This window comes from Oncorhynchus kisutch, linkage group LG12 (genome assembly GCF_002021735.2).
Source record: "Oncorhynchus kisutch isolate 150728-3 linkage group LG12, Okis_V2, whole genome shotgun sequence".
In the NCBI taxonomy this organism is placed as follows: Eukaryota; Metazoa; Chordata; class Actinopteri; order Salmoniformes; family Salmonidae; genus Oncorhynchus; species Oncorhynchus kisutch.
In genome coordinates, this window is record NC_034185.2 from 14,881,656 (window position 1) to 14,908,322 (window position 26,667).

General features: G+C 42.4%; 2 protein-coding genes across 3 annotated transcripts in view; both read left to right on the forward strand.

Annotated features, from left to right (window-relative positions):
- The first annotated feature begins 3,281 nt into the window (after positions 1 to 3,281).
- rsph3 (radial spoke head 3) lies at positions 3,282 to 9,619 on the forward strand. Its single transcript, XM_020496247.2, has 9 exons — positions 3,282 to 3,544; positions 3,933 to 4,020; positions 4,115 to 4,256; positions 4,378 to 4,523; positions 4,954 to 5,157; positions 5,795 to 5,957; positions 6,433 to 6,519; positions 6,933 to 7,039; positions 8,242 to 9,619. Exons 1-8 carry the CDS (start codon positions 3,432 to 3,434, stop codon positions 7,007 to 7,009), a joined length of 1,020 nt encoding a protein of 339 aa, XP_020351836.1. The 5' UTR covers positions 3,282 to 3,431; the 3' UTR covers positions 7,010 to 7,039; positions 8,242 to 9,619.
- Positions 9,620 to 10,568: 949 nt separating this feature from the next.
- The window catches only part of ezrb (ezrin b), a 51,315-nt gene continuing 35,216 nt past the window's right edge, over positions 10,569 to 26,667 (forward strand). The window contains exons 1-3 of one of the 2 annotated variants that reach the window (XM_031836958.1): positions 10,569 to 10,698; positions 11,816 to 11,925; positions 19,798 to 19,881. In XM_031836958.1, the coding sequence (XP_031692818.1) occupies positions 11,914 to 11,925; positions 19,798 to 19,881 (96 nt within the window). In that variant the 5' untranslated portion in view covers positions 10,569 to 10,698; positions 11,816 to 11,913. The remainder of the gene's footprint in view (positions 10,699 to 11,815; positions 11,926 to 19,797; positions 19,882 to 26,667) is intronic. The other variant, XM_031836959.1, reaches the window with a different exon arrangement.

Below are 26,667 nucleotides of genomic sequence, written 5' to 3' on the forward strand. Positions count from 1 at the left end.
GTCGTTGAATTTTTCCACATTTTGTTATATAGTGGGATTCAAATAGATTTAAATTTCTTCAGGATTGGTGGGTCCCCTGCAGGACGGTTGGGCTAACGTAGGCTAATGCGATTAGCATGAGGTTGTAAGTAACAAGGATTTCCCAGGACATAGACATATCTGATATTGGCAGAAAACTTAAATTCTTATTAATCTAACTGCACTGTCCAATTTACAGTAACTAGTGAAATACCATGCTATTGTTTGAGGAGAGTGCACAGTTTTACATAATTTATTCATAAACAAATTAGGCACATCTGAGCAGTCTTCATACAACATTTTGAACAGAAATGGAATGGTTCATTGGAAGTCTAAAACTTTGCACATACACTTCTGCCATCTAGTGGTCAAAATCTAAACTGCACTTGGGCTGGAATACATTATGGCCTTTCTCTTGCATTTCAAAGATGGTACACAAAAAAACGTTTGTTTTTTTCTTCGTATTATCTTTTACCAGATGTAATGTGTTCTCCTACATTCCTTCCACATTTTCACAAACTTCAAAGTGTTTCCTTTTGAATAGTACCAAGAAAATGCATATCCTTGCTTCAGTGCCTGAGCATTTCGGCAGTTATATTTGGGTATGATAATTTGGGGGGGTGAATCAAATCAAATGTTATTTGTCACATACAACAAGTGTAGACCTTACTGTAAAATGCTTATTTACAAGCCCTTAACCAACAGTGCAGTTCAAGAAGAGTTAAGAAAATATGGGTCCCTCTGCTCTCTTGGCCGCCTTACTAGCAGACTCTGTTGCCCCAGCTGCAGGAGGGCACAGAGGAACTCCTCCGGGAAGCGATGGAGGTGTCTTGCATGCTTTCCCTGCTCCAGAGGGATGTGGCCTGCGGCAACAATAGCGGTTAACTCCCGGAATTATCCATGGCTGACCCAATCCCATCTGCCAGCTGCTCTCCAGAGCACATTTGCCACTCTCCCTATTACCCCATGGCTGACGTTTGGCGCCGGGGTTGATGACATTCTGAAGCAGACCGATAACGTTTGTAGGGACCGGCGAAACCCTGTGGTGGTTCATGCTGCCTCCTCAGGTCCCGGGTTCAAGGCAGACGGACCATCGCCACCCACCTACACCAGAACTATGCTGGGGTCCCTCTCCTGCCCCATCACCTCGTGCTCAGGGACGACAGCAGGGAGGGCACAGCGTGCGGTGGAGCAACAACCTATAAAACGTCACTGCCTTAGGGACATGCCTGGTGGACCCAGGAGCTCGGTGCGCCAGAGGAGAGGCGGGCCCCGGCAGGACCCCTGACACACCCTTACACGGCCTCAGCCACTTCTCCCGTTCTCCAAGGGAAAAGTGGGAGGAGGGTGTGGAGTCCCCCTGGGTGTTGTCCAAAATGCTTGAGGGGTACCGACTCCAAATCCGGTGCTGGCCCCCGTCCTTCAGGGGCCTTCGTGTCACAGAGGGTGGCCTTCATTGGCATGGAACTTGACTCAGTCCTAATGAGAGTACACCTGCCCACCAGGAGAGTTCAGGCAATCTTATCTTGTCACGACCACTTTCGGCAGGGGCCGCCCTGACCTGCCAACACCCGTTGCTGATTTCCCCGGGCCTGCTCCATCTCCGGCCTCTTCAACGGTGGTTCAACTCCCACCGGCTGCACCCGAAGCGCCAATGTCACCGTGCTGTCGCTCCTTTCTCTCAGGTGGGGTGTAGATGCTGAGGATGTGCCGCCGGGAGCTGGTCAGCACAGGCATCCCAGATTGGCTGGGGGGTGTGACCTAGGGCAGGTTGGTCAGTGGCTGTTGGCTACCCCCTTGGAGCGGCCGGCACATCAATACACTAGAGCCCCGAGCTGTACTGCTGGCCCTGCGGTCTTTCCTTCCACATCTGAAGGGAAGACATGTCCTGGTGAGAATGGACAACACCGCAGAGGTGTACCTGGCATCCTGAATGTGGCAGAGGATATGCTCTCGAAAGAGGGCCCGCCGCCTTGAGACTGGAGCCTACATCCCCAGGTGGTGCAGCACCCATGGGAAAAGTTCAGGAGAGCGCAGGTGGACCTGTTTGCCTACCTGGACAATGCACACTCACTGCCCCCTGTGGTACTGCATGTCGGAGCCACCAGGGCCTCTGGCCTTGGATGCTCTGGCTCATTGGCCAGGTCAGGAGCTTTACGCATTCCCCCCTTTTCCCCTGATCAGCCTTCTCCTGTCCCTGTTGTCTGGGACACCTTGGCATCTGCCCCTGAGACCCAACCTACTGTCTCAGACCGGTGGAACTCTATGGCATCTGAGACCGCACCGCCTCAGTGTGTGGGCTTGGTTTCCTGAACGGCACCAATGGTCCATGTTAGGACTACAGGAGGGCGTAATGAAACATCTGCTTCCGCAAGCTCAAGCTCCCCACGCCCACCTACGGAGACCTCATTACCACCTGGTGTCGGCTACCATGAGCGGGGTGACCACCTGCCTTCGCTTCCGAGAACAGTTCAACGCCGACCTCCACAAGCTAGCCATCAACATGGTACCCTTCCCGAGTCTGCACTTCGTGCCCAACAACTTCAAGACTGCTGCCTGTAACACCACACCCCCTGGACTCAAGATGTCCGCCACCTTCATAGGCAACAATACAGCCATCCAAGAGCTGTTTAAGTGTCTCTGAGCAGTTCACTGCCATGTTCCGTCGCAAGGCCTTCCTACTGGTACACCGGGGAGGGCATGGATGAGATAGAGTTCACAGAGGCAGAGAGCAATTTGAACGACTTGGTATTGGAGTACCAGGATGCCATCGCAGAGGGGGAGGTATATGAGGATGAAGAGGAAGAGTCTGAAATCCAGAGCCAAAATGTAACTTTCTTAAACCATCAAATAATGGGTCGTTCCAAAACCAACAAAACAGTAACAAAGAGCAGATGCATCCCATTACATTTACACAACTACGGTACCACTTGAATAACATTTATAAAATAATAATTGTTGCTTTTTCTGTATATAAACTATATTGAAGCCACGTTATAATGAGCTTTTTCTCCTATATGCATTTTATTAGGCAATATTTGAATTAAAGTAAAGATTTTGTTTTTCCATACTGCACAGTGCATAGGATTCTATTTATTATTGAACTGTACATTAGGGTCTATAAGAGTGGAGTGGAAGACCATCATATTCAAATTAAATTACTTGAGCTGAATATATGTCAGTCCTGCATAAAATGTAAATGCCTTGCTTTGCTAGCCCCCCCAAACAAAAAGCCAAAACTACTAGCAGGCAACCAAGGAAGTGATGTAACAGCAAAGTTACACTTCCTGGAAATCGTTGCTATGACAAACGTCAACAACTAGACACTCTTCTTCACTTTAATTTAGCTTCCAGTTTGAATGTTTTTATCAAATAATACGGGTTGTTTTCATTAGAATAATTTAAGTCAAAGAATGACATCCGTTTTACAGCCTCAAAAGGAGGCTCCAAACGGGACTTACACATTCGCCAGTCGCCCAAGACCTGTTCAAAACCGCACCAAATACAGAGAGCCCGCCGCGGAGCAGTAAGTTTGATAGACAACGACATATGCTGTCAGTAACTGATAGCTTAGCCAAAAGCTCACTTCGGCAGCGTAAACAACTAGACTTTTTGCATAATGAAATGGGTAGCTAGATTATTGCCAGTATAGCAGAGTTGGGGTCAGTTCCATTTCGATTCCTGCCAGTTGTTGCACTGTATATTTTGCAGGGTCAGGCAACTGAAATGGTGCTAGCAATTGTTCAGGTTTTCAATAAGTACGCTATCCAGTCTTGATTGATTAAAAAACAGGTGCAAAACCTGGTTCATTAATGTAACTGCGTTAGTGCACGGCTGTGGATAAGTGTATGCTAATTCGTTTTTATCAAGATTGTACATAGAAAAAAAAGAGCACCTGTTTCCTTGTCATGCAGAAGTGATGGACAGAGCAATTATGGAAACATCATGTATGACCGACGTGTTGTCAGGGGAAACACATATGCCCAGCACATCCTACCAGTGGTGAGTTTCCAGCTCACCAAGTCAGATATTGAAAGTGATAACCACATTGGTAAAAATGTTTCCATCACGTCTTGTATAATTATGTATTGGCCAGGCAGCTCAACCTGACCCTATTGAGGTCCAGAGACAGCAGGAGTCCAGAAGGAGATCGGTCGCTCGGAAGCGTGCCATGGAGCAGTTCAGGCCCAGGACTCCAGAGGCTCTGGAGGGAAGGAAGCACATAGATGTACAGACAGGTACAACTTAAATCTATGGGTAAAACAACATCTCAGCTGCCTACTGTCATTGTTGATTGATAGGACAACACAGAGGTTGGACTATTTCCAGAGCTGGAAATAATTACATGGATTATTTCAGAGCTTTATCTTGAGGAGCTGAATGACCGCATAGAGGACACCAGTGTCGAGTGCCAGACCGATGCCTTCCTGGACAAACCGGCCACCCCCCTCTTCATTCCTGCCAAGTCCGGAAAAGATGTGGCCACACAGATAGAGGAGGGAGAGGTATTACATATTTTTATTTTTCCTCTTCTTCATTGCTGTGCAATGAAAACAATTCAACATTTTGTGAAGGAGCTTCCTTCAAATGGATTGGCAACAGGTTGAAAACACGTTAGGCATATCTTTGTATTTATTATGGATCCCCATACTCTTCTTGGGGTCCAAACAAGATTAAGGCGATTACATCAGAAAAAATATAAACGAAACAGTACATCATTCAACACATTATTACACCACTACTCATCTACAATACAACATGTATAATATAACAATGTGTGTGTGGGTGTCTCTTCACAGTCCGCATTGTTCTAAAAGGTGTAGTTTCATCTGTTGAAACAGTATATTTGAAAATGTATTCAACACACTTTTAACCCTTTATTTATTTTTTACCCACTTTTTAACCCCTGCCCATGTCCCCTGCCTTGCCCTGCAGCTGTTTGACTTTGACATGGAGGTGCACCCGGTGCTGGAGGTGCTGGTGGGGAAGACTGTGGAGCAGGCCCTGCTGGAGGTCATGGAGGAGGAGGAGCTGGCCAGCCTGCGGGCACAGCAGCGGGCCTTCGAGGAGCTCCGCAACGCTGAGCTGGTGGAGGTGCAGCGGCTGGAGGAGCAAGAGAGACGCCACCGTGAGGAGAAGGTACAGGAACAGGACCACCAGACATGGCTGCTGCCACACGGATACATGTAACCAATTCTCAGGCCATAGATAAATGACTGGATAGATTAGTTTCAAAAAGTTAATGTGCATTACTCTCAATAGTGCAACAGAGGTGGTTTGTTAGGGTGCTGAGTGGTGGTCTGCTTGCCTGAGACCTGAAAATATTTGCTTCCTGAGTGAATGCATAGGCTTTCACTAGGGAAGACAGTGCCAATTAATCAGCCTGCAGGGATTGACATTAAGGTCTGAAAGGCAATCGCCCATTGGGCAAGTCAGCAGTATTTTGGGGTTCCCCAAAATTATGATAACTTGCCAGAACATTTAAAGTAGCTATTTTTACCAACACACAAGGGAGGAACCAGAAAGACCAGACTATTGGAATTCTTTGCATTTTGGTTATTATCAGTCAAGTAAAATAAAACAACTGACGAATGGAGCAGCCTCAGAGCATGCTTAACTTGAGCGACTGCTCAGGGCACTTTCCCCAGGCAATAAGGCAACCCTCAATCCCTGACCTGGGTTTGATACCTGCTCAGGCACCATAGCATGAGGTTCCAGACAGACTCTTTGGAGGGAAACAGACCCATGACTTTCATTGTCTCTCTTCTCTGAACAGGAGCGTCGGATCACCCAGCAGCGAGAGGTGCTGAAGAAGGAGATGGAGACTGCGGACAAGATTGCGGCGCGAGCGTTTGCCCAGCACTACCTGGCCGACCTGCTCCCCTCGGTCTACACCACGCTGAGGGAACACGGCTACTTCTACGACCCTGTGGAGAGAGGTCAGTCTTCCCCCAGGGCCCTGCTGACTGTACCTTGACCCTTTCCTCCAACAGTTACATAAGCGGTCGTGCTACATGAGATGTTCAATGCACAAGAGAGGACTGCCAAGACTGGTATTAGTTTGGTATTTTATTAGAATTCCCATTAGCTGTTGCGATGGCAGCATCTGGTCTTCCTCGGATACACGTGAAGATCCATGGAAGAATCTCACTGCATAGTCCTCGCATCCTTGCTCCTTGCCTCCTGGAGGTGAAGGTCAGAGGGGAGGGACATCTGGCTTTCTCATCAAATGGGTTTTGAGGAGGCGATGAGAGAGGACTCAAGGAGTATGCAATTAAGATTCTCACTATGTATAGTTTGAGTACCAACATATTAAGTATTTGGTTCTAAAGATGCATGCATATTTACAGTATTTAACATTCAATGTGTATTTTTTTTTTTTGCGTGTGTGCTCTGGTCTTCTCTAATGTCCAGATATTGAGACTGGCTTCCTCCCGTGGCTGATGGCTCATGTCAGTAACACTTTGGAGAAGAGATACGTGGCAAGAGCAGTGTTGGACAGTAAGTGGATGAATGCACTTCTGAGATTTTTCAAATAGCAATACTTTAAATCTTAGTGTCTGTGCAGTTAACATATTCCCATAAGCCTTCCACAGAAGTGCATTTCCTGTGAGGCCCTCTTGAGATTTAACTGGTCATAAACATTGTTTTGGCTCCATCTAGTGGCTATTATTTAATACTACAGAAGCGATTGTAATTTAGAGAACCACCGCCCTAGCATTTACAGTGCTGCAGTTCTGAACTCAAATATCCTACAAAGACCATTGATGCAACAGCAACCTATAAAATGCCATTTCAAAGACACGTGTTATATCTGTGTTATGTCCACAAGGGGTACTAGAACCATGAGGGTTAAACCCACCAGGGTACTCCGACACAGACCAAAGAGTTATAGCATACCGTATTTGTTTTAGTGCTTATCCATGATGTCACCCAGAAGAGGCTGGAGCTGTTCCAACAGATGCAGCCCCACGACCACTCCACCCAATGAGGGCCTGTACCACTATGGGGGGACATACAGGTAACATCAGCCAATTTGAAAGAACCAGCATTTGTTAATGGTATAAACAAATGAATAATCCCACTGCCTGTATGCTTCTTAAGGCTAGTTATTTGATATTGGAGCCAGAACCATTGATGCTGTGAATGTGTTTGTTTGAATGAAAGAGACCTCCCCATTCTGTCAGGCCTGAATCCAAAACCGTTATTGGGTAGTCCCCATAGGAGAACCCTTTTGGATTCCGTGTTGAACCCTCTGTCGAAAGGGTTCTATCTGGAACGAAAAGGATTCTTCAAATGGTTCTCCTCTGGGGACAGCCAAAGAACCCTTTAAGCGTGTAGCTTGAAATCCATGCCTGCATAACTCAAGTTTTCATACAAATCTTTCATCCATGTTACACACAAGTCAGACTTAAAAGGCGCACTTAAGTCTGACTTTTGTCAAACCTTAAGTGCGTCAGACTTAACATGCATGAATGATTTGTATGACAACTTGAGTTATACAGGCATGGATTTCAAACTACACGCTTAAAGGGTTCTTCGGCTGTCCCCAGAGGAGAGCCCTCTGAAGAAACCTTTCTGGTTGCAGGTAGAATCCTTTTGGTTCCAGATAGAACCCTTTCAAATTATGATTCGGTCCTTAGAGAGATGTACTACATGTTCCTCATGCTGGCCAACACCACTTAACAGCTCCTCCCTTGAGTTACAATCAAAATCAGGATGGTAGAGTGACTGATAAAGCAGGTTGATGTTAATGTTTTTAACCACACATCTGTAAGAATAGAAGAGGCTTAGAGCACTGTTTTTACACCTGACGACTCATTGCTATTGCATATACAGTAAATAACCCATACTATTATAGCCGGTCTGGTCCCAGATCTGATTGTGCTGTCTAAAGCCACAGTGTTTAAAAATAAAAATATTTGCATCAGCATGTTGTTAATCCAGCGGTCCTGGCTAAATGCAAAAATCCATCAAGATTACGTATAGGGCATTCCTCTCCATTCAGACACTTCTGTCTTTCCCCAAACAGAATCCAATCACATTATTGGTTGATATTCTGAACGAACACCAATTTGATTATTTTAAAGTGTTTAATCTAGCCCAGGCAGCACAGCACCTTTAATCATATGTAATGTAATCCATTACAAAATTCATCTCTGCTGCTACTGTGTCCAGGAAGTTAACACAAACCATGCTTTTTTTGGTCTATTTTCTTTACAGGGAATGCATTTCAAATGAAAAGTTGAGGAGCTGAATGGCGAAAGGAAAATCTCTACATATCTGTGCAGTACATTAAATGGTTATTAAAAAATATTTATTCTACTTATATTCATGATTTGAAAATATCGAACAACTGTCTCCAATAAAGACTATAGATTTAACTCTTAGCATTTTCCACAAATCACATTAGTCTCTGGTTTCATGGACAGTGCATTTATAGCCTATTAGTTTCCTATCCTTACCCTTAGTGTTGTAGACAGAGTTTACTGACTTTTGATGTAATGTGTTGGAGGCTTGTTTCAGTAGCTCATAATCTGCAATTGGTGACTTGTCTTATTTTCCCTGCTGGTACAGTCATTTTCCCAAAATTGTATGTCTCTTGAAATTATACTAGTGTTCAATCACTAAATTCCGGTTTACAAAAAGTCACATCCCTCAACAACAATCCTATAGTATTTGTGCCCGTGCCTTAATTTGAAAGTAATCTGCTAAACCAAAAATATTGCCTACTTGAAAATGGTTACCAAACATTAGCTCCTGCGGTCATACCATTATGCTATTTATTATTATTATTTTTTTTTTACAAATAAGACTTGCTGGAAAGTACAGTACATCTGTGTTTCAGGACACATGTATACGATCCTTGTTGTTTATAAATAGATTGTAAACTATTTCCTCTTTACAAGTGGCTGTTTCGGTCCAATAGAATGCATGCGTTGTGACCTATAGCGCGCATTTTAGTGCACGCACTTCAGCGTTTATCTCTGATATATACCGTTCTATTTTAATCCTACTCAACTATTGGTCCGTTAACATTTATGAAACCTCCCCAACCCGTTCACAGCGTTTCCTAGGTTGAGTTTTAGAGGGTGTACTTCTGACGCGCACTATTACTCAACTATACAAATAGAAACACAATCATGGTAATCCAAACAAATATACACGTGCATCTAATATCTTGCTTTTGTTTGTTTATGACGCCATAGTTATTTTGTTAGCATGAATGTGTGGTATTAAATTACCACTTCCCATAATAGACTTAATCTACAGTAGGCCTATTTTATGTAGCAACAGCAATTCGTAAAATGTTCAGATTATGGGGTGTCTTTATAAAGGACTTTTAAAAAAAAATGTAATTTTGCACTTTTTTTGTAGTTGTATGTCAAAACCCTAAACCCAATGAATCATGTCAAAGCTACTCTGATAATAAACTTATGGCACATAATGCTCTCATTTGAATACTCTTATGATGTGGCCTCTTGGTTATCTCAAGGTCTTCCCTTCTGTACAATGACACAACTATTCCATCTGGTCTGTTTTATCCTCAAGGTCATGGAGTGAAGCCATTGCATTGGTGAAATAAATATGCTGTTTAGTGCCTGTCTTTTTATAATTAGCCAAATATAACAATTGTATAATTGTTTGCTAGATCTAGTCAACAATGAGCAATATGTACTATTAAGAAAATTTGCTTTGACTGTAGCCAAAGTTATATTCTGCCTGGTTGATATAGCGAGACTCAGATTATAAATGATTATACTGTTCTGCCTGCGGCTATGGAATCCTGACCTGTTCACCGGACGTGCTACCTGTCCCAGACCTATTATTTGACCATGCTGGTCATTTATGAACATTTGAACATCTTGGTCATGTTCTGTTATAATCTCCAACCGGGACACAGAAGAGGACTGGCCACCCCTCATAGCCTGGTTCCTCTCTCGGTTTCTTCCTAGGTTTTGGCCTTTCTAGGGAGTTTTTCCTAGCCAATGTGCTTCAACACCTGCATTGCTTGCTGTTTGGGGTTTTAGGCTGGGTTTCTGTACAGCACTTCGAGATATCAGCTGATGTACGAAGGGCTATATAAATACATTTGATTTGATATAAATGTAGGCCTACTGAGTGGTTTCAACTGTGATAAATGACATACTGTAGGTGCCCCATAAAGGGTTGTCAGGGTACCGGAAACAATGTGCCCATAAAGAGTTATTGACCACAGAATTGGGTGCCACATTGAATCACTGATCCTTCAATGGCCAACATTTTGCTATGATAATTTTAAAGCTTTGCCATATATTTTCACCCCAAATTCATTTTAATTACTTATCACAAATTAGGTTACTAATTTTAAAATAATGTTTCTCCATAATAAACATACCATTTTAATCCTACAGTAGATCAGTTGTAGGGTTTTGCCCTTATTTTGCATTTTTCTACAAGCTTGCTTGAGTTCAAACAGTTTTCAGTATAAACTACGTGTCATTAATGGGAGTCGCTGTTGTACGAATGACGGTTCCCTCTTGCCTGGCACCGGTGACAAACAGGAACTCATGCAAGCAAGCGGCAATAGTCGGAGCGCTGAAGTAGCGGAGGGTCAGCCATATTGCCGCGCTGTTAGTTCTGCAGAGGAGTGTCCGAGGCTGCCCTGCGGTAGAACCATCTTAAATCACACCTGCTCTGGTAAGCCATTGTACCTATTAATGAATAGGCGATCGAATATTTATGTGAACGTGAGACTGTTGAACAGAATAGGGATGCTCACTACTTTGTTTCCGCACTTGTTGCACCACTTCTGCCGCCGCTTCCCACAAAGGGGAGAAATATAACAACAGGTGTCTGGGATAATTGTAGTGGGTTGTGGCTTGGTAAAATGCTAGAAATGGAAGAGTATGTAGCTTGCAAGTGTAAAAATGTATCCATGATGCAACGGCAATTTTATTCGAATGTTTGCTCCAAAATGCACAATTAAAGCCTATTCGAGTAGGTCAAATAATTATCTTGGATAATAATATAATGACATTTGACAACAAAGAATATTCACTGATTAGCCTAGTAGCCTATGCTAGGTAACTACAGATTTAGGTTGGTAACGTTAGGTGGACTCAACTTGTTTCCTTTGTAGGTCTGTCTACTTCTACACACGTCGTGTAACCTAATAGGTTTTGTTCTTTTTGAAATAAACAGTGTTGGCCTAATGTGTATTTTCTTCAGAAGTTAATGAAGCTCGTGGCTATTTTGTGATCCAACTGCCCTGTTAAAGGATATAGACAATGTGTTACATTGTAACAGACGGCAGACCCTAAGCGCAACAGTATATTTGATACTCAACAGTATATTTGATGTCCCTGTGATGGATAGGCTACTTTGTATTGGCTTTCACATCACCCAGTAGTAGCCAATATTCATTGATTCTGAAGGAAAATGTATCTGCAGTACACCGTGTATCATATACTGTAGGCTATATCGAACGTCCCCTCATAATTTTATCCGAGCAAGGATCACACCTAGATACCACAGTAGTGGTGCTGAAGTAAGATGTTTACCTATAAGGGTGGAGACTCCTAATTTATTTCGGTGTTAAAGCTCGACTCTCCTTTTTGTGGCTGTTATGGGTGAGGCTCGTTTAATCTGAATTTCCATAGACTATTTATAAAAAATGATTCATACGGCTGTACGAGGGCTGAGTCAACCAATCTCTATTTCGCACCAGCGTTTAAAGAAGGAAGGGTAGTCCCGTCTGACTGGTTATCACCGGAGTGGCTGAAACGCGTTTATCCTCTTTCGCTCTCTCTGACAGGAAGGCACTGACTGTGGAGACGTCATTTAGTAGACTATCCGAAGTATTTGGAAACCAACTTCACAGCTCCGCGCACGGACCCAGGAAAAGGACACAAAATGCCTAAAGCTGTAAGTATTGCAGTGATTTTATATATTTCAAAGATGTTAAGGTAGTCAGAGTTCTACTGAGTTGTCTAAACATATGCTTGGTAACTAAAGAGGATACGTTGGCAGTCCTGAGTCGAGATCCAAGTAGCCCCGGCAGGCCCGAGACACGATGTCTGCTCATGATAAGAGGAGATACTATAAGCTATTTGTGTTGTAATGACTATCTTACACCAAATATATATTATTTTTCTATGGTTTAATTTGTAGTTTCACTTGTAGATGAAAATACAAACATCCTCACTTATATCAATACATTCTCTTGAAGATGAGAATAAGAAGTTGGCCTCTTGTAAGTGGTCACACTGTCTGAATATATGTGCTTCCTCACATGAAGTTTAGTCATCTTCATTAGTCTTACTCTCAGAACCTTTTTGTTTGACTTAATGTAATATCCTAGGTGAGGCCTACCTAGGTTTAAAGCTGGTCATTTTTTTTGGTGACATTTGTCTTTGACAGCACTTCCCCAAAAAACTATGGACTTTCATTAACCCCCCCAGTCTCTCATCCGAGACACTAGAAGACTAGGAGTCATAAAGTGTTAAGAGCATCACTGGAAAGTGACATCATTGTGGTGCTGGCTACATGACACAGTAGCACTCTTAGCACTCTCTGGTACTCCACATTTAGGCACACAACCTGCCCTTTTTGGTAATATAATGGCAGACCGTTTTATTTTCTCTCCACGATATCAATGATGAGGCATAAGCATTGATTTACTGCCACTTACTGGCTTCTCTCTATATACCGTGAGTTAAGAAAGACATTAAATATTGCCAATGTTTTTTTGATGATCTTGTTCCTATTTATAGCATTGGTTGGTCAACATTTTTTGTTAGGCTGTGGCTGCTACGCTCACTACTGACTAGAAGGGCTTTCTATAACACAAACTGAGTTTCACTGACATGATGATCAGCCCATATTGAGATTCAGTATCGTGAGTTGTGATGCAATACTATCAACCATTTAAGCCAATGGTGAAAAACACATCAAACCTGGTAGAATGTATCTATCATATAGAGAAATACAACTAGAGTAGATTTCATTGGTTTAGAAGAGAAAGTAATCTGACAAGAGAAAGTTGAGATTTGAGCAGCTGAGATTGAGATCCTGGTTTGGTGTTCTCTCTCTCTCAATTTACACTTGTCAGAATGACACATTGTCAGCAGGTTGACCTTTAATAGGATACATCTTGTCCTGGAGGCAGAGCCGAGTGATTTCCACTAGATGGGCCAGCTGCAAAGTCAAAATTGGCTATATATCGTAAGAATTCACAAAAACAAAAAATTGCTTAAATTTGTCTTAAATTAAGGTTAGGCATAAGGTAAACAGTGTGGTAAAGATTAGGTTTAGATTTCAGATTGTATTACTTTGTGGCTACGCCAGCTATTGACTATCCTGCAGAGCTGCCTCCAGTACATGAGTCATCCCAATAAATGCCAACCTGCACATTGTCATCAAGTGAATCATGTTCCCTCCTTGGCTCTCCCTGAATCCTGTTTCACGGCCCCTTGAACATCCATTTGACAGTCTGACACACACACACACACACAGATGTGGGTGTTTCCTTCTCTTGTCTGAAACCCATTGTTAATAATTTGTTCTCGTGTATAATTGATAACTCAATAATATGACGATGCCTGCTGTTACGCCCTCTGGGCATGTCACTCCGAAGAGTCATCATGTTGGCACTTATCACATCATTATATATTTAGACATCATTATATAGTCTTTAGTTGTTAACAAAAGTTAATACACTATGTTCAGTCAACAAGTTGGCCAAGCTGAGGTGCCCCAGTTTGCAAAACTAACCCACTATTAGAGGTCTCAGTCCTAAATATCTTATTGAAAGGGATGCAGCAGGGGTGTATTCTACCCCCACTCCAGTCTCCATGGGACCTTCAGCTGGTCAGCAGGTAGGACCCAGCCCAGTGGGAGTTTATGGCTATATGGTTCTGTGGGGCATTGCAGACATGTTCCCATGACAACCCCACATTGCAACAGACTCCATTAAAGCCACACCGTTGTTAAATATTGAATGGGAATGCAGCATGTAGCCCATTCTGTTGAGCCACTGTGGTGAGATGATGATCACCATCGGTCAACCAACTCATTAACCAGTGAAGGGTGTTGCATACTAGACTAGATGTTTTCAAATGGTTTTGCCTCGGGACCCAGAATTAACCAGGTTGTCTCAGTCGTGACCCAATATTCATATCTTTAATTAAGGCTGAAATGCAATCTGGAAAACTAGTTTTAATGCTATATTGACTGTAAATGTAGCAATTACATTACACAAGTGAACAACATTCCTAACTTTTTCATTGTCAATAATTCCATATTGATCATATTCTTGATGAAGAATGTTTTCAAGCTCACATGTTTGAAACCACAAAATCTGCTAATTGGCGCTAATAACTACATATTGAAAATATATTTATTAAAGCTTTTTTTTTCAAAGAATACATTTCTACACACTTTCTACCTGGTATGTTGTTTAAATTCAGACTGCAGTATTTTTTCACCCCCCAAAAATGTATTATATTTAAAAAAATCTATTTATATATTTTTTTACTTAGACACCTGCGATCCACTCAACCTCAATTTGGTTACGACTAGGGATGTAATGATTCACAGATAAACATCGGTCCCCGGTTCAAATGTTTAATAAGATGTGAGTGCAATGGTCCGCGGGACCCCAAAAGATCCAAATGTAGCATGCATCGGTCAGAAAATGTATTCAAGTGTATTTAATCGGAGTTGACTTTTTTAAATATATTTTTTGTATTATTTTCTTTATACCTTCCGAAAATACCTCTCATCTTTTGTGACAACCGCATCCTCGCCTTCAGTGTCGAACTTAGCATGTAATTGTGTTGACAGTCATTGATCTACAAGTCATTTTGCATTCCCAACAACCCTAGGCACTCTCTTTAGCATAGTCAAACTGCGTGCTATGCAGCTTTGCACGATGACCAACTAGAGCTATTCTGTTCGGTTTCTGTTAGATTATAAAAATAATAATCTCTGTTTTCTATTATTATTTTAAACATTAAACGCACTATGCATTATGAGGGTTGAATGCCTTAAGAACACAGAATAAAACTATTAATAAAAGTATCATGATGGTAGTGACGGCCCATTACACTTATTAACCATAATTTATTCACATGACTTTAATAAAATATTTCAGTTGTTGTGTATATTACATTTGTTTTATTTGATGACTTTATTTCGTTCCAAGTCATCATCTCATCTCTATAGAGGGGCTGCCTATGCAGCCTGACAAAATCACAATTTTTGTAGTCTGGATTTGATTTATCTCTAGATAAACTGTGCGATGTGCGCACTGAGCTCACAAGAAAAACCCACATGAAATGGAATTCAAATTATTGAACCAATGTTGGTCAATTAGTTGTTTAAAAAATGGAAAATAACCAACATTTGGGTTAATCGCTCAGCACTAGTGATCTGGCACAGCTGCGCATCACCTTCAGCATTCAAATGTTTGTAAAATGGCTTGCGCTTTCTAATTTTGGTAATTTTGCTTGAAATTTTTGGATATACAGGGTAAAGTTGATAATTTCATAACGAGGACAGTAATCACTTTTGCTACACGCACTGCATGGTAGAAGCAACTCACTCCGAGTCTGTCAACACATCCAAACAGTCTAAACTATTCGATTGAGATGAGACGGGGGCGATTTTAAAAGATAAATATAGAGCCAGTAATGTATCAAACACGTTTAATCTGCAGTTGGTGATGGAGATTTCAGATTGAAAGTGTGGGGGGGATTGCCCCCCCCCCCCTGTTGAATTGTTCTTTCTATGGAATAATTATCTACTGCCATCGTGGTGGTAGATGCTCAGTTTCCCTTATGGCTCAGCTCAGGTGCCCACATACACCATAGACATATACATCATTTACAGGCCCCTTTCCTGTGACTGACTGACTGACAGACTGACAGACAGACAGACAGACAGACAGACAGACAGACAGACAGACAGACAGACAGACAGACAGACAGACAGACAGACAGACAGACAGACAGACAGACAGACAGACAGACAGACAGACAGACAGACAGACAGACAGACAGACAGACAGACAGACAGACAGACAGACAGACAGACAGACAGACAGACAGACAGACAGACAGACAGACAGACAGACAGACAGACAGACAGACAGACAGACAGACAGACAGACAGACAGACAGACAGACAGACAGACAGACAGACAGACAGACAGACAGACAGACAGACAGACAGACAGACAGACAGACAGACAGACAGACAGACAGACAGACAGACAGACAGACAGACAGACAGACAGACAGACAGACAGACAGACAGACAGTCAGTCAGTCAGTCAGTCAGTCAGTCAGTCAGTCAGTCAGTCAGTCAGTCAGTCAGTCAGTCAGTCAGTCAGTCAGTCAGTCAGTCAGTCAGTCAGTCAGTCAGTCAGTCAGTCAGTCAGTCAGTCAGTCAGTCAGTCAGTCAGTCAGTCAGTCAGTCAGTCAGTCAGTCAGTCAGTCAGTCAGTCAGTCAGTCAGTCAGTCAGTCAGTCAGTTAGTTCAGCGACAAGTGTTATTGTATCGCATTGAGTCAAATCACATTTGGTTTGTTGTTTAATATACAAAGGATCATTTTGACTCAGTTGGAAAGTTTGCTGTCATAAACATACGTGTACTTCTCTTATGGTTTCAGAATAATAATTATAGTCATTCTCACCAGAGTTGCACTTTCTGGAAATGTAGGTCTTTGCCCAGTGTATTTTTTATCATTAATGTCATGTTTTCTGGTAATGTTCTGACTGAATGGCTTCAGTGACTTACCGTTAGTCGAATTGCATGAGATCAGATGTCACTCACCCACTGGTTTTGTGTGTGTGGCGGTGCCCACTCACTTGTTCCTCTCTCTGTTGGTCTGGGTGTGTTGACTTAGGGTGCCCCGATTTAGTCATTACTCTAGGTATATTATACAACGATGTGGAGGGATAATGTTGAGCACGTTTCCTGTCCATTTCCTCCACTTAGCTGATCCGGAGTCAGTTTAACTGTGTCGTCACAGGGAAAAGGCCTGTCTGTCTCCCTCACACAGCTGATCTGGAGTCAGTTTGACTGTGTGCAGTCTGGGACCTAAGGTCTGTTTAGAAGGCATATAGTGGTATAGGAGAGGAACCACTGGGGAGGCCCAGCTGAAAGGGGATCTTTGTGTTGCTGTTTAATGGAGTATTCTTCTCTCTCTCTCTCTCTCTCTTTTTTTACCTCTGTTTTGGATGCTGTTTCCCACAGTGTGAGCTAGGAGCCCCTCACCTCCAGGTTTAGTGATGATACTGTCAGTCTCTGGTTGTGTTCAATAGAGAGAAAGCATTTTGAATTGGAGTCAAACAAGTAGGTACTTGCTAAATTTGTCCAATAAGAACACATTTTCATTTTTCTGTTGGAAAATGTTTTGCTATGGTGTGCCATGCTGAATTCCTGTTGAACTACCCCCCCTCCTCCAACTGGACTCCCAGACTCAGACTGACCCAGTCACAGCTGACCACAACATTCAATATGTCCATTATGAGGCTTTTCCAATGCAAAAAATAAACAACCTTTCATGCTACCTTACCTACCTGTACCTTTTCATCTACCTTACCTACCTTACTTTTTATCTATCTATCTTTCCTACCTTACCTAAACTTACTTACCTACCTTACCTTTAATCTACCTTACCTACACTACCTTACCTACCTTACTTTTTATCTACCTTACTTTTTATCTACCTTACCTAAATTTACCTACCTTACTTTTTATCTACCTTGCCTACCTTTTATTTACATTTCTACCTTACCTGAATATACCTACCGTATCTTTTATCTACCTTGCCTACCTTTTATTTACATTTCCTACCTTACCTGAACTTACCTACCGTACCTTTTCATCTACCTTACATTTTCATCTACCTTTTATCTACATTACATACCATACCTACATTACCTAACTTACCTAAACTTACCTACCTTACATTTTCATCTACCTTTTATCTACATTACATACCATACTACATTACCTAACTTACCTAAACTTACCTACCTTGCCTTTCATCTACATTACCTACCTTACCTTTTATCTACATTACCTACCTTACCTTTCATCTACATTACCTACCTTACATTTCATCTACATTACCTACCTTACCTTTCATCTACATTACCTACCTTACCTTTCATCTACATTACCTACCTTACCTTGTATCTACATTACCTACCTTACCTTTCATCTACATTACCTACCTTGCATTTCATCTACATTACCTACCTTACCTTTCATCTACATTACCTACCTTACCTTTCAGTTACATTACCTACCTTACCTTTTATCTACATTACCTACCTTACCTTTTATCTACATTACCTACCTTACCTTTTATCTACCGTAGTTGAATGTGCTGACTGTAAGTCACTCTGGATAAGAGCATCTGCTAAATGACCTAAATGTAAATATAGATGCAATTTTCTCTTTGTAGTCCATTCACATTCACTTTGTTCTGAAAGGGTTGAATTGTTCTTTCTATGGAATAATTGTCTACTGCCATCGTCACGTCAGTTATTCTGTGTAGGCTCAGTATGTAGCCTACGAGGCAGCTAGGGAGCATGGCTGTGAGTCAACAGTCAGTCAGTAAGAGCCCAGGGCCCAGCCCAGCAGACGTCCCGTTTGGCCGTTTCCATTAGGCACCATTGAGTTTGCTCACTACAGAGCCTCAATGTCATTCACAATGGCCAGGAGATGACAGATTACACCAAAGGCTCTGCTAACAGCAGGCTTCCGCTCCCTCATCTCTAAGTCCACACACATCTTTATACGGTTGTCAGTCAGTGCTAACCAATAACCTGGGTAAATACTGTACTGTAGAACCGAATCATAACTGAAACAACATCTGACCTAGAAGAGAGAGTTGAAGGACTGGTGTGTGTTAGAGAGCTCACAATGCTGACATTGTAATGAATATGATGTATTTTAGCAGGACTTTAGTCACTGAAGTGGTGATATCCTATCACGGGTCTCTATTGTGAAAGCCTTACACAGTTGATGTCATGTCTCATTCATGGAAATTGGGAAGATGCTCTCATTGCAACTCACAAGGCTGTTTTTCCCCCCTACGTTTTTCTCCGTTTCAACGTTTTAGTTGTTTGAATCATTTGATTACCTCAGTGGACCTCCGTAAGCAGGCCAAAACTAGAAGGACTGTTTGTGCAGCATAGGTCAGCCTTATCAATCATTAACCGAAGAATGGAAACGCATGCCTTTTCTCTCAAAACTGCAGTGAAAGGACATGTATTGACAAACTTCCCTGCCCACCCACGCTATCCTGATAGGCTGGTCTGTGTCAAGGGGTGATGACACTATCGCCCTCACCACCTATGGCTATCTCCGACAGGGGCCACCTCTGAAGTCAACCATGTGCCTTTACTGTAACTAGCTAACTGCAGCTGGTAGCTACAAAAGGCTGACGTGCTTCACAACCACACACCATTTACTTTATAGTCAAACAGAGAAGTTTACCAGACTAGCTTGGTATGAAATCTGAAACGAGAGCTCAGGAGTAAATATTTGAGGTAAAACACATCGTGATTTTCCCACTCAGTTCCCTCCGATCAGTCTTTCTGTCTGTTACAAAGCATAGATAAACAAACACATGCTCTGTTGTGTTTATTCTGTCTTTACATACAGTATCATCCCCTTTGAAGTACACGTCTGTGTGACATGTAGATTGCTCCTGACTAGATAGTAAATAGTCATGTTTTTGTGTTACTAATGTCTTTCTGTCATGTCTCTCCCTCCACAGGTCAATGTTCGTGTCACCACCATGGACGCTGAGCTGGAGTTTGCCGTCCAGCCCAGCACCACTGGTAAACAGCTCTTTGACCAGGTCAGTGTTTACAGTATCCTTCTTGCTGTTATATTCATAGGGTTGGTCCTGTTATTACCAGCAACAACAGAGCACCTAGAGTATTTACAATATATTTTTGCAGACATTTTTATTAAATATATTTTGAATCCATCCTCTCGTGTGTGTGTGTGTGTGTGTGTGTGTGTGCGTGCGTGCGTGCGCACGCTTATCAGTTGCCCTGCTCTAGTGACCCGGCCCCAAGCCCACTCCCCCACCTCTCCATACCTCCAGGCCTGTCCTGTACCCACTCACAGCCATTGCTCTGTTATCTAAGGCAGGGTTTCAAGAGATTTGAACTGGAATTGTTCTTATCAGACCCTCTCTCCTCACGTACTCTAGCAACCATTTCCCGAGAGGGGTGTTGTGCTTAGAGCCAAGAGGTTACTGAAACTGATTACCAGTAGGGTGATGTTACTGAAACTGATTACTGGTAGTGTGAGGCTACTGAAACTGATTACTGGTAGTGTGAGGCTACTGAAACGGATTACCGGTAGTGTGAGGCTACTGAAACTGATTACCGGTAGTGTGAGGCTACTGAAACTGATTACCGGTAGTGTTAGAAGAGAGAGCATGATAAAAGCCTTTTCCTTTTTATCAGATTACAATATATATAACAATCTAGATGTAAAATTGACATTATTTATGGAAGTGAATAGAGGTCGACCGATTATTCGGAATGGCCGATTAATTAGGGCCGATTTCAAGTTTTCATAAAACCGGTAATCGGCATTTTTGGACACCGATCATGGCCGATTGATTACATTATACACTCCACGAGGAGACTGCGTGGCAGGCTGACTACCTGTTATGCGAGTGCAGCAAGGAGTCAAGGTAAGGTGCTAGCTAGCATTAAACGTATCTTATAAAAACAATCCATCTTAACATAATCACTAGTTAACTACACATAGTTGATGATATTACTAGTTTATCTAGCTTGTCCTGCGTTGCATATAATCGACGCGGTGCCTGTTAATTTATCATTGAATCATAGCCTACTTCGCCAAACAGGTGATTTAACAAGCGCATTCGCGAAGAAAGCACTGTCGTTGCACCAATGTGTACCTAACCATCAACACCTTTCTTAAAATCATTACACAAGTATATATTTCTAAACTTGCATATTTAGTTAATATTGCCTGCTAACATGAATTTCTTTTAACTAGGGAAATTGTGTCACTTCTCTTGCGTTCTGTGCAACAGAGTCAGGCTATATTCAGCAGTTTGGGCCGCCTGGCTCGTTGCGAACTGTGTGAAGACTATTTCTTCTTAACAAAGACAGCCAACTTCGCCAAACGGGGGATGATTTAACAAAAGTGCATTTGTGAAAAAGCACAATCGTTGCACGAATGTACCTAACCATAAACATCAATACCTTTCTTAACATCAATACACAAAGTATATATTTTTTAAACCTGCATATTTAGTTAAAATAAATTCATGTTAGCAGGCAATACTAAAATAGGGAAATTGCTTCACTTCTCTTGTGTTCATTGCGCGCAGAGTCCGGGTATATGCAACAGTTTGGGACCCCTGGCTTGTTGCGAACTAATTGGCCAGAATTGTACATAATTATGACATAACATTGAAGGTTGTGCAATGTAACAGCAATATTTAGACTTATGGATGCCACCCATTAGATAAAATATGAAACGGTTCTGTATTTCACTGAAATAATAAACTTTTTGTTTTCTAAATTATAGTTTCCGGATTTAACCATATTAATGACCTAGGGCTCGTATTTCTGTGTGTTATTATATTATAATTAAGTCTATGATTTGATAGAGCAGTCTGACTGAGCGATGGTAGGCACCAGCAGGCTCGTAAGCATTCATTCAAACAGCACTTTACTGCTTTTGCCAGCAGCTCTTTGCAATGCTTCAAGCATTGCTCTGTTTATGACTTCAAGCCAATCAACTCCTGAGATTAGGCTGGCAATACTAAAGTATGTATTAGAACATCCAATAGTCAAAGGTATATGAAATACAAATGGTATAGAGGGAAATAGTCCTACAATAACTACAACCTAAAACTTCTTACCTGGGAATATTGAAGACTCATGTTAAAAGGAACCACCAGCTTTCATATGTTCTCATGTTCTGAGCAAGGAACTTAAACGTTAGCTTTTTTACATGGCACATATCGAACTTTTACTTTCTTCTCCAACACTTTATTTTTGCATTCTTTAAACCAAATTGAACATGTTTCATTATTTATTTGAGATTAAATTTATTTTATTGATGTATTATATTAAGTTAAAATAATTGTTCATTCAGTATTGTTGTAATTGTCATTATTACAAATATATATATATATATATATATATATATATATATATATATATATAATTAATCAGTATCGTCTTTTTTTGTCCTCCAATAATCGGTATCGGCGTTGAAAAATCATAATCGGTCGACCTCTAGAAGTGAATCATCCCAACCATTGTCCTTCCCATGGAACCCAGAAATACATGTGTTTGAGCCGGTTCCTGACATCAATGTTTTCTGTACAACATCTTTGAATACAGCATGTTTGTATAGTAAGTATAGAGGGACACTAAGACAATAACGTATTGTTCTCAGATTACCTTACATTGACGAGCTTGTAGTAAGTTGCTGCCGTAACCTCTTGTTGGTTGGTACTTCAGTGTAATGTACTGGATGTGAGGAGACGGCAGCTATCTTAGTGGTTAGAGCAAAAGTTGCTGGCTCGAATACCCAAGGTGAAAAATCTGTCTATGTGCCGTTGAGCAAGGCACTTAGCTCTTATGTGCTCCAGGGGCGCCATACTACCATGTCTGACCTTGTAAAACAACACATTTCACTGCACCTTTCTGGTGTATTTGACAAATAAAAAAATATTAAAAATGATGTGCTTATGTAATGGTTGAGTCCCATGGTGTCACGTCTGTAGCCACAGTATGGACTCGATTCCAAATGCATCATGGGATGTACAGATGTAGGATCTTAATTTTCTCACTCTTTTGTTGCTGATCATTTTCCTGCACTGTAAGAAATGCAAACTTGTAGTATATTCAAGGTTTAAAAATGGCTTCTAAATGTTGTAATTTCCACACAAAAAAATGTCAGACTTGATTTGCCCTAACAAAAAATGTATCAACCCCTACAATGTCCAATAATTATGATCTACATAATAACTCACATTTCCTGTTGCTGCAGGAATATTTTCCTGCTGTACAGTTCAAACTGGCTCAAATTAAGATCCTACATCTGTAGCAGGCCTCTATTCCACCACGCCATGGGGAGAGGAAAGGCCTTATCTTGGCTTGGCATAGCCCCTTCCTGAATAACGTGTGTGTGTGGATACATGTCTAGGGAATTTTACCTTCAGGCTCTCTGCAGAGATATCAGCATTAGGTGTGTGACATTAGGGGTGTGCCAGACATTGTGTTGGAAACAGTTTGTCGACGCTCACAATACAGGTGCACGTAATGGGTTTGTCTTGTGAACTGTCCATCTGATAACCACCAGCAGCCAAAGTTGAAGTCTACTGACGTTGAACTACTGCTTCCTCTGGTTAGAAATGTGTCTGTCCAAAGCCTGTGACCTAATTGAATTAGAAACTTGGCATGAGCGGGTGAAGTCAGTAGCAGGAAGAACACAGACAGTGAGACAGAAGCGTACACACACACACACACACACACACATTTTAAATACTTTATTTGAATCCACCAATCAAATGTACAAACATTTCAAAGGTCCCTGTATGCGTGGCACTCAAGTGTACAGAAGGCACCTCCTTCTCCTAACAGCTAGGCTGCCCACGACAGCTGAAACAGACCCGTACCTAGCCAACTGGTCTCCTTCTCCTAACAGCTAGGCTGCCCTCGACAGCTGAAACAGACCCGTACCTAGCCAACTGGTCTCCTTCTCCTAACAGCTAGGCTGCCCTCGACAGCTGAAACAGACCAGTACCTAGCTAACTGGTCTCCTTCTCCTAACAGCTAGGGTGCCCACGACAGCTGAAACAGACCAGTACCTAGTCAATTGCTTTGCCCTAGTTTTTGTGAGGCCCATAATCTGGAGGCCACGCAAGCCTGTGTACATGGCTGAGACTGCTGAATATCAGAGCCACCAGCTTGCACCTTCATGTGAGGCTGTCCCAGCATGCCACGAGGGGCTGTTTATTTAAGCAGCTTCTCGGCAAAGGCCTGCTCCATAATGTATAGACGTCAAATTAGCAGCCCAGTCCCCCCCCCCCCCCCCCCTCACTCACACACACACACACACACACACACACACACACACACACACACACACACACACACACACACACACACACACACACACACACACACACACACACACACACACACACACAGAGTGACCCCCCCACACACACTGGTATTACTCAGCATCAGTGGTGAGCCCATCCCCTGTTAAAGTGGCCTGGAGTGGGCCCCTCTCTGTGGTGGGCCCTGATCATATCCTCCTCTCTGTGGTGGGCCCTGATCATATCCTCCTCTCTGTGGAGGGCCCTGATCATATCCTCCTCTCTGTGGTGGGCCCTGATCATATCCTCCTCTCTGTGGTGGGCCGTGATCATATCCTCCTCTCTGTGGTGGGCCCGGATCATATCCTCCTCTCTGTGGTGGGCCCTGATCATATCCTCCTCTCTGTGGTGGGCCGTGATCATATCCTCCTCTCTGTGGTGGGCCCGGATCATATCCTCCTCTCTGTGGTGGGCCCGGATCATAGCCTCCTCTCTGTGGTGGGCCCTGATCATATCCTCCTCTCTGTGGTGGGCCCTGATCATAGGACCATTGACGTGCAGCCCTGCTGCCTCTTCAACACACTCACTTTGATTTTTCCATAGAACTGCTTAAAGCCTTTTCCCCCACAGTTTTTCTTAGATACTGTGAATGTATACGTTCAGGACAGGCCACCTAAACAGATGACTCTCTCTCTGGGCTTTTGCCCTCATAAACACTGCTGAGAGAAACGTTCACTGTGAAGTTTGACTGGAGTGACCGTGCAAGGTGGCATTCGTGCTCCTGTCTCACTGTTCAGACTGCATATGATGCAGAGTGGGAGATTCTCTAAAGTTGTCCAAAGGTGGTTCAAGCTGCTTCTCAATAGTTTTTTCCCCTCCAGTTTTATATACGGGATGTAGATTGTGTATATTATACATTGTTAATCCTTTGAATAATACTGCATATTTAACAATCTGCGCCCCAAAGATAAAGAATGAGAGAATCTTTTGATGTCATGCATGGCACAATTCTTGAATCCATTGTGGGACTAAACTAGGTCTTTTGTGTTGGGTGAGAACAGCTAACATGTAATCTACAGTTTGAGCTTCATTGATTCAACTGCAAATGTTTGTCTTAGAGCTGTTTAATGATTGGCTGATGGCCTGGCAGTGAGTGTCACACCCAGTTTGTAACTCTTTGGTCAAGTACTTTGCAGCCTTTTAACTCCTGGAAGGTTGATTAGTTCATTCCAGTACTTACGGTGGGGTTTTGTCTTTAATACAGGTACTATTGTTATTTGATAAAAATCTGTTTGACCCATCCCTAGACGGACATGTTCTGCTTTTGCAGACGGACAAAGGCCTCTAGTTGTACTTATTCCCCTGGGGAAAAGGAATCCTTCATTTAGATGACTCAATACCCTCTCTCTCTCTACCTCCTCTCTGTGTGGTTCCCGGTCCCAAAGACCCATGAAAGGGGCTGTTTGTGTCCTGAAACCCTCAGGACTTTCATTCCAGGGGAGACAACACAGTCAGATGCACTCTCTCATTTCAGGCCTGACTAGTCAGTGCTTGTTGTGCTAAAATACAATTTGGAGAGAAAAAACTTAACCTGAATCAAAGTCATTCATCTCCTGCAACTCTGGCACGTTAGCCCAGATCCATATTTGGTGGCAGCTAAGTAAGTACTGGGCGCTTGATTTTATGTTAACCTTGGCCACTGCTTATCGGATAGGAATGGGTTTGGTGTGTGTGTGTGTTCACTCAAGCTGCTTCACCCAACCAGCTAAGCACCCCACATGATGATTGGGTGGGGAATCTGGCAGCGGCACAAACAGAACATGGCCTGGCGACTGGTGAGAGTTTCTCATCCTAATTGAAATGCCTGGTCTATAGACTCTCCATAACCCATAATATATAACTATAGGGTGCCATTTCAGCCTATACATATATCTATGTTGCAGTCATTTTGGAAAATAATAAAAAATACCTAGAGATCAAAGAATTATCTGGTCTATCACAGTTGAGCTCCGAAGTCAGCGGAAAAGAGCACCTCTCCTTACAGCAACAAGTGATTTCCCAGATCTGTAATTGACTACTCTTCCCTCTCACTACGCTAATCCCTGATTAATGGGAGAATAAAATCGATATAGTTACATATCAGGGTATAGTCTTTTACGATATATGTTATCTTATCATTTTGACAATAGCGTAATATTATTTTTGTGCTTGTTGGCTGTACCTGCACCAAAACTCGAGTATTTTTCCTTCATAGCTTGATCTCCATCTTCTTTTTAATTAGGGAGCCAATTAGTTTTCAGCCCTTTTATTTCCATGACTGATCAGAACTGGTTTTCTCATGGCTCTCTTGTCCCTCTGCTGCAGCAAACATATGGTGAGCAATATGTTTGTGACACCGAATCGCAATAGAATGATAGTATCGAATTGCAATACATATCGTATCAGCACCTATCATAATATTACTGGTTCGTGAGGTCCCTGGCAATTCCCAGCCCATCATTTCCTAATGTTCCAGTGTGTTGTAAAGAAACCAGT

Coding starts and splice junctions, on each gene's coding strand:
- rsph3 (XM_020496247.2), top strand. CDS start 3,432: ATGACATCCGTTTTACAGCCTCAAAAGGAGGCTCCAAACGGGACTTAC. Junction 4,257..4,377: donor GCACATAGATGTACAGACAG/GTACAACTTAAA, acceptor GGATTATTTCAG/AGCTTTATCTTGAGGAGCTG. Junction 6,520..6,932: donor GGCAAGAGCAGTGTTGGACA/GTAAGTGGATGA, acceptor TATTTGTTTTAG/TGCTTATCCATGATGTCACC.